We start from the raw sequence: 13500 nt of genomic DNA, 5'->3' as shown, positions 1-13500 counted from the left end.
CACTCCGACCGTGAGAAAACTGTGGGAGTGACGGAGGCTTTGAGATTTATTTATTGTAGTAATATCAACAGCCTAGCTAGGTATGAAAACAGTTGTGAACCGTTTATATCACACGCAATTATTCAGGTCTCCATTCTACTTTCTGTCATCAAACTGTTAATGGAGTTTCCAGTGAGTGGTTTAAGTGATTAGTAATAACGAGGAATGGTAAATCTATAGCACCCCACTTCACAGACGCCTTGTCTCCAACTCCTCGTTGAAAGGTGTGGCCCCGGTACTCTGCCTACAAGGACGAGTGTCCCAGAGCCACCAGGATGTTTTTGCAGAGGGCTCTGGTCAGGGTGTGTAGTCTGTGAGTGCGTAGGACTCCACACAGCGATTCGGGCAGTGGAGTGGATATTCCTGCGAAATGTACCAGGTCACCCACAGTGTGAAGGCCTTTGACCATTGGGGGTTTGTCCCCACACTTTGAGGCTGAGTGGGAGGGAGGTATCTGATTTTAGATGAAAAGGGCCACATGGGAGATTTTTATGTCTGAGCAAAACAAATGATAAAAACAAAAACAAAAACAAAGATACTGAGCTTGGTTATAGTGTTAAGATGTAAAGATCTTTAAGATTCAACACGAGGCTGACAGTCAACATAAAAAGCAAACAATCCTATGTATATATATATATGTAAAAACTGTTATAAATAGGTTTTATAAACCATAGGTATTCTATACACCTTAAATTGACATCAATCCTCACTCAACCGCGTTCTGTTTAGTTTGACTTGAGTTGAGTTTTGGGGCTAGCTCTTTTGGTTTGTTGGGTTTGATTTCTAGTTTCCTTCCTCCCTCCCCATGTACCCTATACATGCTCAGAGCCTAGACGGACAGTGCATTGGGCACCTCATTCATGTTTCCGTAGACGATGCCACTGAGGCGGGCCAGGGGAAAGGCCACCCAGGCCAGGATGTAGGCGAAGCCATGGGAGTATTCAGTGTTGGCCTGCCACTCTCTGTGCCTCACTGTGTAGATGGCCACTGTACTCATCACGCAAAGACCAGCAAGGATTTGGAAGAATCTGGTGATGTAAAAGTGGCTGCCCTTGGTGAGGGTGAAGAGCTGGCAGAAGAACAGGAACAGAGACAGGACGCTGAAGATGACAGACACGACCATGGAGGCCTGGACAGACTGCAGCCATTTGCTTGCTGATGGCGAGGAGCAACGTTGGACAGCTCCAGAGAAGGTCATGGTACAATTCTGCCAGAGATCAGTGGTGTGTCCATTGCCCACGAGCCATTGGCTGATGATGGTGGAGATGAACAGCAACACTAGCACAGCGACGTGGAGGAACAGGATCTCCAACAACAGTAGGAACATGGTGACTGGGAGTTGGGCTCGGCTTGGTGGAGTGGTGCTTGCAGTTCAAAGGGACAGCTGTCTCAGAGCAGTGTGGCCTCAGGCACAAACTCTGGTGCCACCTCTGGGTTGCTGGTGTCCCCAAAAGACAGCTGTGCTTTGGGGTTGTGCATGCCTATTGGGAGCAGTGAGACCTCAGATCCTGAATTTCTTGTAATCTCCTGATCTGAGTGCCTACAGCTGCTCTGAGCACGAGACCTTTAGGAGTTCCTGATGGCAGGAGAGTGGTTTCTGGTGGGTTTGGTTTGGGTGTGGCTATCTCTATATAATCTGCCCCTGAACACAATAAAGGGGGCATTTTTGGGGAGTTCAAGGATGACCCGTGTGGCTGTCTCTCTGTCTGTGTGTGTCTGTGTATTTTAACCTCCAGCCCCCTTGCCCGAAGCTCACGAACTGGGTGCCAGCGCACAGAGCGCAGACATAGAGGCATGGTGCACGGCACACGCCTGTTTTTGTTTTTTTTAATTTTTAAAATTTTCTTTAAAAAAATTTCTTGATTTTTTTTAATTTAAAAAAATTTAAATTATATCTATTTTTTGCGGGACACCCGTGTCATGGAGCACATGCAGAGGTCAGAGGACAACTCTCTCCCTTAACCATGTGGGAACTGGGAATCGAACTCAGGTCATTAGTCTTTGCAGCAAGCCTCTTTCCCTGCTGAGCCATCTCATCAACCCCTGGTTTTGATTTTTGAGACAGGTTCTCAATGATGCAACAACTCAGGCTGACCTTGCACTTAACTCTGTTCTTAAACTGGAGGTGATCCTCCTGCCTCAGCCTCCCAAGAGCAGGCACTACAGGCATATAAGGAGTAGCTGTGTGAGGAACAGAGGAGCTATCTCTTTAGGAGCTAGAGGAGGGTGTGCCTACTGTGAAGTTTTCTGGCTAGGACGCTGTGTTGGTTACTTTTGCTGTGTCAAAATAACCGACACAAGGGAGGAAGGGTTTATAGTCTCTCGCAGTCTGAGGGTGCAGTCCACCATGGCGGGGGAGACACCACAGCTCCTGAGGTGGGGAGACAACCTGCATGCGGGAGCTGGTCACAGGCATCCGCAGTCAGGAACCAGGGATGAACATTGAGTCCTTCTTACCCAGTCTGGAGCTCCAGCCTGTGAGATGGTACAGCCCACACTCAGGGTGAGGGGGTCTTCCTTCCTCAGATAAGCCTCCCTGAAAACACCCTCACAGACACACCCAGAGTTGTGTTTCCATGGTGACCCTAAATTTAGGCAATTTTTTTTTTTTTTTTTTTTGGTTTCTCTGTAGCTTTGGAGCCTGTCCTGGAACTAGCTCTTGTAGACCAGGCTGGTCTCGAACTCACAGAGATCCGCCTGCCTCTGCCTCCCAAGTGCTGGGATTAAAGACATGCGCCGCCACCACCGCCCGGCCTTAGGCAAATTTTTAACAATGCAGTTCACCATCCCTGGCAGGTTCTCAATGATGCAATTTGTCCAATTCAGGGCCAACCAAGGAGTTACTGTGGAGGGGAAGAGAGGGAGAACGAGGAGAAAGAGGAGAGAGATGTTTACAAATACAAGGGAATCTGGCTTGCAAAAGAAGCATCCAACCCAAAGCTCAGCCCGAGGAAGAAACAGCAATAGACAGGATCAGCAATTAGCACATGGGTTCACGCAATCAAAACAGTGTGGGAAACGCTGTGTGTGGGGAGGCTGCTGACTTAAGCTGAGGAAAACACCCGTTAAGACGAGCAGAAGAGAGAGGACAGCTGCTGCTGGCAGGAGGGCGGTTCCCACCCAAAGGTGTGACGGGAGACGTGTGGGTATCAGTGCCAAACTGCTGTCTACAGCTGAACTCAGTTTCTCTTTTGTGCCTCTAGTCCTTCTGAAGGTGGGAACTTGATGATCCTCTAAAGTCCTTGTGGTTTTGAAAGGGTGACTTTGACTTTTGTCCTTTGCTGATGTCACCACCTGCTGTGTTACTGAATAGATCCACTCTCAAAGGCGGGCCTTCCCCAGGTCCATTGTGGGCATGTGTCTGTGTGTGCCTAGGCATGTGGACAGTGGAGGGCAGCCTAGGGTTCCATCCATCTTTGCTGTCGTTTATTGAGACAGTCTTGGAGCTTGCCAAGCAGGCTGGTTGGCTGCAGAGTCCCCGGGATCCACCCATTACTGGGGATAAGGGGTCGGGCTACCATGCCTGGCTTTTTTATTTTCTGGGGATGAAACCCAGATTCTACGGCTTGCAAGCCGAGCATTTTACCAACTGAGCCATCTCCGCAGCCCACAGGCCCACGTCTTACTCAGATCTTTTGCAGTCTTGAGACTTAGGAAATGTTTAGACTTCTCCTGGTCTCCCTGTGGCTTCAGATGATGTCATGGGGCTGGATACTCAAGGCTTTCTCCTTGCTGTGCTCTAGGTGGGTGGGAAGCCTCCCTCCTCTCTCCATTCTGTGCCCAGTCCAGTTGAACCTGAAGGTGGCCCTGGTCCATCCACAAAGTCAACTCACATTGACTACTTCTGAGCCAACACCGTGAGGGGAGCTCCGGGGTGCTGTTCCCTTTCAAGCTTGATCCTGAGGGTGGTGGCTCAGAGACCTGCTTGCTCAGACTCTAAGATGCTATTCTGTGTCCTCCCACCTGAAGAGTCTCAGGGTGAGATGGCTGTGGGATACCTAGTGATGGTTCCCGGCCCCTGGTTCAGTGTGTTCGTGTGCATAATGCGTATGTAAGTGTGGAGAATGCACATATGTGCCCATGCGTGTGAAAGCTGGAGGCCAACCTCAGGTATTCCTTAGGTCAGCCATCTTTCTTTTAAGAATTAATTCTTTCTGTTCTTTAATATTTATTTATTTATTGTGGGGCTGGAGATGTGGTTCAGGATTTAAGAGCACTTGCTGCTCTTACAGAGGATCAGGTTTGGTTCCCAACAAGCACAAAGCACAGGGGTTCACAACTGCCTGTAACTCCAGTCCTCTCTGGCCTCTTTGGGCACCTGCATTCAGATGCTCACATTCACACAGATGCAGATCTATCTCTATCTCTATCTCTATCTCTATCTCTATCTCTATCTCTATCTCTATCTCTATCTCTATCTCTATCTCTATCTCTATCTATCTATATACATAATTTAAAATAAGTGTGTGGTTGTGTGTACCAAGGCACACACATGTAAAGGTCAGAGGACACATTGCTAGAGATGAGTCTCTCCTTCCACCACGCATGTCCCAGAGAATAATCTCAGGTTGAGGCCCGTAAGTGTCTTTGCCTACTGAGCCACCTCACTGGTCCTGCCTTGTTCTTTGAGACAGGGTCTCTCACTGGGCCAGAACTTTCTGAGGAGGCTGGGTTGGCCAGTCTGCGGGCTCCATATCATGGTCTGTTCTGTCTGTCCCTTTAAGAGACAAGCCCTGCGCACTCTCCCCTCCTTCTGCAGAGGCAAGTGGCTCTTCCTTCTGCTTCCAGCCTGAGTTCCTTTCTTTTCTGGTCTCTCCTGAAGAGGCAGCTTCTCCTCTCCTCCATCCTCCATCTCTCTCTGTCTCTCTCCTTGTCCCCCTTCTCCCTCCCTTTCCCCTTCCCTTCCATAACCCACTAAATAAATACTCACTTTCTCTGCATGATATGCCTATCCATCTCTGTCTCTGTCTCTTTCTCCTCATCCCCCTTCTCCCTCCCTCTCCCCTTTCCCCTTCCCTTCTATAACCCACTAAATAAATACTCTCTCAGCATGGTGTGCTTATGCATCTGTCTCTCACCTGCAGTGGCTCTTTGTGGGACCGGCTGACCTGCTGAGTCTCTCACCTGCCATACAGCTCCCTGCCTGGGACCCACTGCCCCTCATAGCCCACTGCCTGCTGCCACCTCTCAGGGGCCTGCAGAGTTTTATTTTTTATATTCCTGTCTGTCTCCCTGCTGCTAGGATTGCAAGCAGGTGCCACCACACTCTAGCTGTTGCTTCCTTCTGTCTCCTCTCTCCCTCTCTCTGACCTTGCCTCCCAAGGCCTCATCCCCAGGACCAGGACGGAGAAGGACACACATGTATCATTTTAGGAACACGGATGGAACATCTGTAGCCTGCAAATGGCTAGAGATGAGGAGGTAAAGGTGTGCAAAGAAGACAAAAGGGTGACCAAGCAATCCAGAGGGTGGGAGAACCTCTCCAGACTGAGGGTGCAGGCTGGGAATGTAGCTTGTTGGTACAGTGCTTGCCCAGCATGCATGAGACCCTGGAATCCTCCACACAAGCAATCCAGAGGGTGGGAGAACCTCTCCAGACTGAGGGTGCAGGCTGGGAATGTAGCTTGTTGGTACAGTGCTTGCCCAGCATGCATGAGACCCTGGAATCCTCCACACAAGCAATCCAGAGGGTGGGAGAACCTCTCCAGACTGAGGGTGCAGGCTGGGAATGTAGCTTGTTGGTACAGTGCTTGCCCAGCATGCATGAGACCCTGGAATCCTCCACACAAGCAATCCAGAGGGTGGGAGAACCTCTCCAGACTGAGGGTGCAGGCTGGGAATGTAGCTTGTTGGTACAGTGCTTGCCCAGCATGCATGAGACCCTGGAATCCTCCACACAAGTGATGCCTGATGGCCCACACTTACAATCCTAGGACTTTGGAGGTAGAGGCAGAACCAGAAATTCAAGGTTATCTTTGGCTACGTGGGGAGTTTAAGGCCAGCCCGGGCTGGCTGCACGAAACACCGTCACAAACAAACATACACACAAACACAGAAAAAAAAGGGAGCAAAATCAGTATCGCCTCTCAGTGTTATTGAGTTTGTCTGGTGTCCGCTGCGTCAAGGCTTCTGTGGTCTTACAGGTTAGAAGGCCCAGTGTGGGTGAAGGTTTCTGGAACTCAAGGCAGCTGCTCCGCATTTGAGTCACGATACAGCAGCAGAGTGTGTAGGATGCCCCTGTCTCTCATGAACTGAATTGTTTGGAACACGCAGACAGACTGTCTAGCCAGAAGAAACAACGGGAGGGGTTAAAAATGGTTTTTTCTTTTAAATGAAATCTTGCATCTTTCAAGAGGACAACACTGGGGTGTTAGACATACCTGAAGGAGTGGTGGCATCACGGGGCCCCAAGCCCCCTGCGCCTTGGCTGAGGGCCTACTGGGGGCTGGATGTGCTCTGCCAGGTGCCATGGATATAGGAATTGAACATCACGTGAGGGATTGGGAACCCTTTAATCCTCTTGCCTCAGCCTCCCCTGCGGTTGGATCACAGGTGTGAGTCACCCACACACAGTTCTGTTCATTTGTTTCTGAGGCAAGATTTCGTGATGTAGCCCAGGATGGCCTTGAACTTCTGAGACAGGGTTTCTCTGTGTAGCTTTGGAGCTTGTCCTGGAACTTGTTCTGTAGACCAGGCTGGCCTCAAACTTGTGGAAATCTACCTGCCTCTGCCGAGTGCTGGGTTAAAGGCACTTGAGCTGGCGGCCTTGAACTTCCTACATAGCTAAGGATGACCCTGAACTTCTGAGCTTCTGCTTTGCTCCCCAAGTGCTGGAAACAGAAGTGTGTACCATCATAATAGGCTCCTGAGGAAGGACCCAAGTCCTTCGGCTGCTGCTCCTTGGGCCATTGCATGATTCTAAAGTCCACAGGAAAGGGGACAGGACAGATGTAATGAAACCTCCACAAAGTCTCTTTGCTTAGCAAAATTCAAAGCAAAGAGGAAGCAGATGGGATAGACAGCACCGCCTGTCAGAACCCTGAGTGAAAGATTTCACCAACAGATAAGAAACAAAGAAACCCAGCTTGGCGCTTCTCACGCCTGTGTGGGGCTGGCGCGGGCACGTTCCTAACCTGCACTGAGGTTCCTACCGCCTCCCATCTGGTTAGTTCACCAGGGGCCAAGACAAGCTGAAATGGCCCAAGGAATCCTCGCCGTAAAACACAGGCCAAGGGAACCTAGTGTGGATCAAGCCCTGTGCTTTGCCAATGGGCAGGGACCAAACAGGAACAGGATTCGTTTCAGATCAGTGTCTCGACCTTGCAGTGAGATGGACAGACAGATACAAAATGATTGCAACTCAATACTCTTAACAGTTTTTAAAAATAACCACTATTGTCGGGAGCAGTGGCACAGGCCTTTAATTCCAGCACTCAGGGTTAGGGTTAGAAGCAGAGGCAGGCAGATCTCTGTGAGTTCCAGGACAGCTGAGGCTAAGTAGAGAGACCCTGTCTCCAAATAAGGAAGAAAAAAAGAGAAGAAAATAGAGCCCTCTTGGGCTGGCCATTTTATCTGTTCCATGTAGCTCTGTTGGTAGACAGTTTGCCTAACAGAAACCCTGGGTTTGATTCCCAACATAAAACCAATTATGGTAGTTTAGACTTGTAATTTAGGCTCTTGGGAGGTAGTGGCAGGGGGATCAGAAATTTAATGTCATCTACAGCTACATAGTGAACTTGAGGCCAGCCTGGGCTCCATGAGACCCTGTTTCAAAGACAAGAGAGGAGTAGTTGCTTTGTGCCTCTTCCAGCTTACTGCAGTGTCTTGCTACATAGCAACAGACACCTTCAAAGCAGCAGGTGAAGGGTGACACATGCCCAGTGGGCAGGAAGTCACTGTTCTGGAGCCAGAAAATCACTCTTGCTGCTTGAGAGCAGGAACACAGTGGTTTTAAGGAACCAGAACCCCAAAGAGGGACACACTGTAGCCCTTGAGGCCAACCCTGAGCCTGGAGCCTTTTCCATAGGCTGAGTGTCCACTATGGTCCCGGGTCACGGTTAGAGGGCTCTCTGGATGCTGCCATTCCCCCACCCTCCAGTTCTTGGCTCCTACCATGTCTCATCAGAATCAGGAACCCTATTGCTGAACTGAATACTCGGACAGAAGACAGGATGGAAAGAATCAAGAAACGTGTGTGATGTTTAACTTTGTCAACTAGACACAATGTAGATTCACTTGGGAGAAGAGAGCCTTAGGTTAGAGGGGTTGGCTGCAATGGGTTGGTCTTTGGGCACGTCTGTGGTGGACCTTCTTAATGAATTGATGTGGGAAGCTCCAGCCCACTATGGGCGGCACCATTCCCTGGGCAGGGATCTCAGACAGCCCCAAGTGGCCAAACTGAGCTAAGCATAAGCGAACCAGCAGGGGCTCACTCACCAGGCTCCCTCTGCTTTTGACTGCGGGGTATATGGCTAGCTTCAAGATCTATCCTGCCACTTCTGCTACCCTGCAGTAACAGACTGGGAGTTGAAACACAACTTTCTCTTAAGCTGCACTTGCCAGCAGGGTGTTCTCACAACAAAAATGAAATCACAACAACAGAAACGAAACTGTAACAACGCGCTCTGTGGCAGGTGCTAGCGGAGGTGCTGCGGCAGGTGCTAGCTGAGACGCTCCCAGGGTTGAAGCAATCCAAAAAGCCTACCAAGTGAGGCCCACACTTGAGGAGACCAAGGTGTATAAGTGAGTCACTTTCTTGTCACCAATGGTGAGAGAGAGGGAGGGGGAGAACCTAACGTGAGTTTTCATAACAAAGTCTGGCCTGTTAGTGTTATTGTTAATTTTATTTTAACCTAGAACTTGCTATGTGGCTATGACCTTGAACTTTGGATTCCTGTAGCCTCTACTTTTGAGTGCCAGGATTACATGGGTGCCTGACCACCTGACCATACTGATTTTTTTCAGTGATGGAGATGAAATCCAGGGTCTCATGCATGCTAGGCAAACCAACTGAGCCACATCCTTGGTCCAGTGACTTTTTTTTTTTTTTTTTTTTGCCTTTGGAGACACTCTGAAGGTTCAGAGAGTCTGGAGGGCCTAAATTTGTGGGATGCTTCCTCAGATTTGGGAAAATCCTTTAGACTGTGGCAATATACACCTTTAATCCCAGCACTTAGCAGGCAGAGACAGGCAGATATCTGTGAGTTAGAGGCCAGCCTGGTCTACAGAGTGAGTTCCAGGACAGCTAGAACTACATTGGGAAACTCTGTCTAGGAAAAAAAAACAACAAAATGTCTGGTGGGGATAATATAGAGTCCTCAGTGCAAATTTCCAGATAGCCGAGGGGCTGCTCTGACATTCAGGGGCTAGGACGACGTCACCACGACGTCACCAAAAGCCAGCTCATTCCCTCCCACTCCTGGACTCCAGGACCTGATGCTCCTGAGCCCACACATGGTATTGTACCATGACCTAGAAAGGTCCCTCACAGTGACTAAGAAGTGACTTCAGAAATTGACCTTTTATTTTTCATAGAAGAAAGAAATAAAGACCAAGACCACAGGAGATGGTTTGCTGTTCCTGTCACTTGACAAAGGACACAGGGCTGGTTGGGGAAATAGTAGAACCCCAGGCTCAGATCAGTGCTAAGCAATTTCATTTTGAATAAACTGGAATTATCAAGAAACAAAAATGGACGGGCCAACAAACAAAATGATACCAGACCATGGAGAAAAAAGGCCCCGGGGATGTAGCTCTGTCAGCAGAGGGTCTGCCTAACACGCATGAAGCCCTGGGTAAAAATGGCATGGTAGTGTATGCTTGTAATCCCAGCACACAGGAAGTGAGGCCACAAGGATCAGAAATTAAAGGTTATCCTTGGCTACATGATGAGCTCAAGGCCAGCCTGGGCTACATGGGAACTCTGTTTCAAAAAAACCAAAAAAACAAAAAAGCAAAAGAAGGCTGTGGAGAAGGCTCAGCAGGTAAAAGCACTTGCCAAACAAGCGTGAGGACTGGAGTCTGGACCTCGGGGAGTCACGTAAAACCTGGGTGCAGTAGTGTGCATGAGTCGGCAAATTTGAGGTTCCTGTGGAGGGATGGGAGGAGGGGACAGGAAAGGGCTCAGAAGCTTCTCGGCCAACTAGTCTGCGGTATGTTGTGCGTGGACCACAGGAGATCCTGTTTCAACCAAGGTGGAAAGCAGGGACCAACACTGATTGTCCTCTGCCCATCACATGCATGTGATCACGTGAGCATGTCTGGACATGGATGTGGTTGCAAATGCCTGCATGTCCTCCCCCCCACCCCACCGCCACCTTTAAAGTATAGTTGAGAAAAAGGGACAAACTACTCAAATGTTTGCCATTCAGATATAATCATAGTCACTGTTTTGAGACCGGGTTACTTGTAGCCCAAGGCCTTGAGCCCACTAAAAAGGAGAACCTTGAACTTGGAACCTGGAACTGCCTGGATGCCACTACCGGTGTGTAGTAGCGTGCCTGGTTTTATGGAGTCTCAGGGACAGACACAGTGCTCCCTGCATGGTAAACATGTTGTTTTACCAACGTAGCTACATCCCAGCCCCACATTAACAGGGCCTCAAACATAAGCAGTATATTTTATAAATCTAACATGAGCCTAGACACTAAGACATTCCTGAGCAATGACACCCAACATGGACCTCTGATCTATACACATACATGCATGCACATGCATCTGCATACATACATGAACACACACACACACAACCCTATTCAATTGTGTAGAGCGACCATACCACCTACTTGGGGCAACTGTTAATCATTTAGGTGGTTTGTATAACTGTAGATTTCTTACCCAGTGGAGGACACAGAGATTCAGAAACAGTCACATCAGGACCAGAAAAGCAGCCGTTTGCTAGTCCAAACCAGGACTCTCTTCTACCCACTTTGAACCTCAAGCTAGTGAAGTGGCTTTACCCAGCTTACTCAAGTCTAGTTGAGATTTAAGTCAGACCATGGAGCTCCGTACCCGCCTGATATTAACAACAGGGCCATCACCACATGAGTACAAATTTTATTCAGGAGAAAGACATGATTGTTTCAAATCAAAAGGGACATCATTCAAGTTTTGTTCCAACTCTGCACTCCGGGTGTGCGTGTTCCTGTGAGGTCCACTCCCTTCGGCCTTCCTGGCGGCCACAGGAGTGGGAGGCCAGGCAATGGGAGGCTGTAGAGATACCAGCAGGATACACACACCCCATAAATTTATCTTCCACTGTAGCAAGTAAAGGATGACCCAAGCAGCCAGTGCAGGCTGTGGTCCTAGAGGCTCACGGTCATCACAGAGTGTTCAGCTGCGAGTCTTGACCAGACCGATCTGGAAAACGGCCACTGATGGCCAGGGAGCTGCCAATAACTGGCCTGTCAACGAACTCCACGGTGCACAGCTCTGAGGTCCCATCAGTGCAGGGGGCACGCTCCAGTTCCAGCACCGTGATGTTGTTTGGGGCTGAAGTTGTCAGGATGTGTCTTGGCACAAACAAGGTCACCTGGGGGCCCCGTGCGGGCCAGTACCGACCAAGGTTAAAGCCGTTGATCCACACTTGACCCTGAGGAGAGAGAGAGAAACCATCAGCCGTGGAAACAGTAGTACTGAAGGGTCAAGGGGTGTCCCATCGAGTCAGGCTGAGGATCGGGCACCCTCAATCCTGCATCCCACTATCTCATGTTGGGAGAGAAGAATGGCAGGGCTTACCCCAAATGACAATCCCTGAATGCATTTGGAGCCCCAGACTCCAGAAGCTAGCGGCTTCAGTCCTGGAGCATCTCAGCACATTCTGCGTCTATTCTGGCTCCCAGGTGCTGCCTGTCTGTACAGCAGCCCTCCCTGCCACACCCTCCAGCAGGTGAGTCTCTGCTTTCTGCCCCACAGAGGGACTTAGCTATGTTGTCTGATGTGCATAAAGCCCACAGTCAGAGAACCGTCCTCCAAACAACGCAAGATGAGTGTGAGGGTGTGTGGGGCGAGCGCTGTCACCTTGGCACTTGAGCATCTTACCGCAGGAGGATTGCTTTGAGTCTGAAGCTAGCTTGGGCCATATAGTGAACTTAAGTCACAGAAAGGGAAAAGATGAGTAGGGGGCGGGGGCCTACTCAGCAGAGTGTCCATGTTATTGTGTTTATGTAGCATAGGTTCTAATTGGTCTTCTTAATAAAAACTCGGGAGTCAGCTATCAGGCGGTGAAAGCTGAAGGATCAGAGAAGCAGAGCGGCAGCCTCTAGAGTTCTCACCTCTACCCGTGCTCAGACCAAAGGGGCTCAGACTGCCTCCTCAGACTGACTGCCTGAGCTCCTGTCTCCTCCGGTCTTATGTTCCTCTCTCCATCCAGCCATATCCCTTCCTGTCTCCACCTCCTTAGTGCTGGGATTAAAGGCGTGTGTCTCCCAAATACTGGAATTAAAGGTGTGAGCCACCACAGCCTGGCTCTGTTTCTCTTTTAGACTGGATCAATTTCATGTAGCCCAGGGTGGCCTCGAACTCACAGAGATATGCCTGCCTCTGCCTCCCAAGTGCTAGGATCAAAGGCGTGCGCCACCACTTTCTGGCGTGGCTTCCTGTCTTATTCTTCCCACTTCCTAGCTGTCTGTCCTCAGGCAGGTCTCCACTTCAGTTTTCCCTCCCCAGGGACAGTGACAACAGAGTCTACAGTCTGAGAATGATCTCCATAGCAACCTAAGAAGGAAAGTGTGGGCATTGGGATTTCCGCACGTGGGAGGCCCCAGCAGGAGGACTGTCGGGAATTTCTAGTGGTCACCCTAGCACCTGGCGCAGGGGCTGTGCTCCTGGGTGGATCTGAGCAGCCTTCTTACAACACTGAGGCAAAGCTTGCTGCGTGCACGGCCCACAGAAGGAGGTCAGCAACTCATAACTGCCTGTCTGTTGGATTAAGTCATTTAGAAAAGGGTAGCAGTTTCGAAGTTCTCAGAACTGCTCTGCTCTTGTTTTTACCATGGGATCCGTTATCTCCCTCTGTCCTGAAAGGCAGAAGCCATAACAGTTTCCCCGGCCTTTATCAGCTCCATCTCTGCCAGAGCCTTTGTTTTCAGTCTTAGAGACCAGCTCCTGATTTCATTTGCTATGCATTAGTTTTGACGAATTTTTTTTACCTACATGCAACCATACATAAACAGGCTGGGAAGATGGCCTAGTGGGGTGACAGCCCTTGCTGGACAAGCGTGAGCACCCAAGTTCAAATCCCCAGCCGTCACGTATCTTAGAGCAGCCGCCAGCACGGGAGTGCAAAGAAGAATGTTTTTTCAGTTTTTAAAATGAGCTAAAATAGCCGGGCGGTGGTGGCGCACGCCTTTAATCCCAGCACTCGGGAGGCAGAGGCAGGCGGATCTCTGTGAGTTCGAGACCAGCCAAGTCTACAGAGCTTGTTCCAGGACAGGCTCCAAAGCCACAGAGAAACCCTGTCTC

General features: G+C 49.7%; 1 protein-coding gene and 1 pseudogene across 2 annotated transcripts in view; both read right to left on the bottom strand.

The window, feature by feature from the left end:
• Positions 1-868: 868 nt before the first annotated feature.
• LOC101995046 lies at positions 869-1441 on the bottom strand (annotated as a pseudogene).
• Positions 1442-11084: 9643 nt separating this feature from the next.
• Positions 11085-13500, bottom strand: part of Glb1 (galactosidase beta 1) — a 74422-nt gene continuing 72006 nt past the window's right edge. For both annotated transcript variants that reach the window (XM_005348039.3, XM_026779258.1), the window contains one exon: positions 11085-11629. In XM_005348039.3, the coding sequence (XP_005348096.1) occupies positions 11360-11629 (270 nt within the window). In that variant the 3' untranslated portion in view covers positions 11085-11359. The remainder of the gene's footprint in view (positions 11630-13500) is intronic.

This window comes from Microtus ochrogaster, chromosome 5, assembly GCF_000317375.1.
Source record: "Microtus ochrogaster isolate Prairie Vole_2 chromosome 5, MicOch1.0, whole genome shotgun sequence".
NCBI classification, from domain to species: domain Eukaryota; kingdom Metazoa; phylum Chordata; class Mammalia; order Rodentia; family Cricetidae; genus Microtus; species Microtus ochrogaster.
The sequence above is the reverse complement of the archived record's forward strand: the minus strand, read 5'-3'. Positions and strand labels throughout refer to the sequence as shown.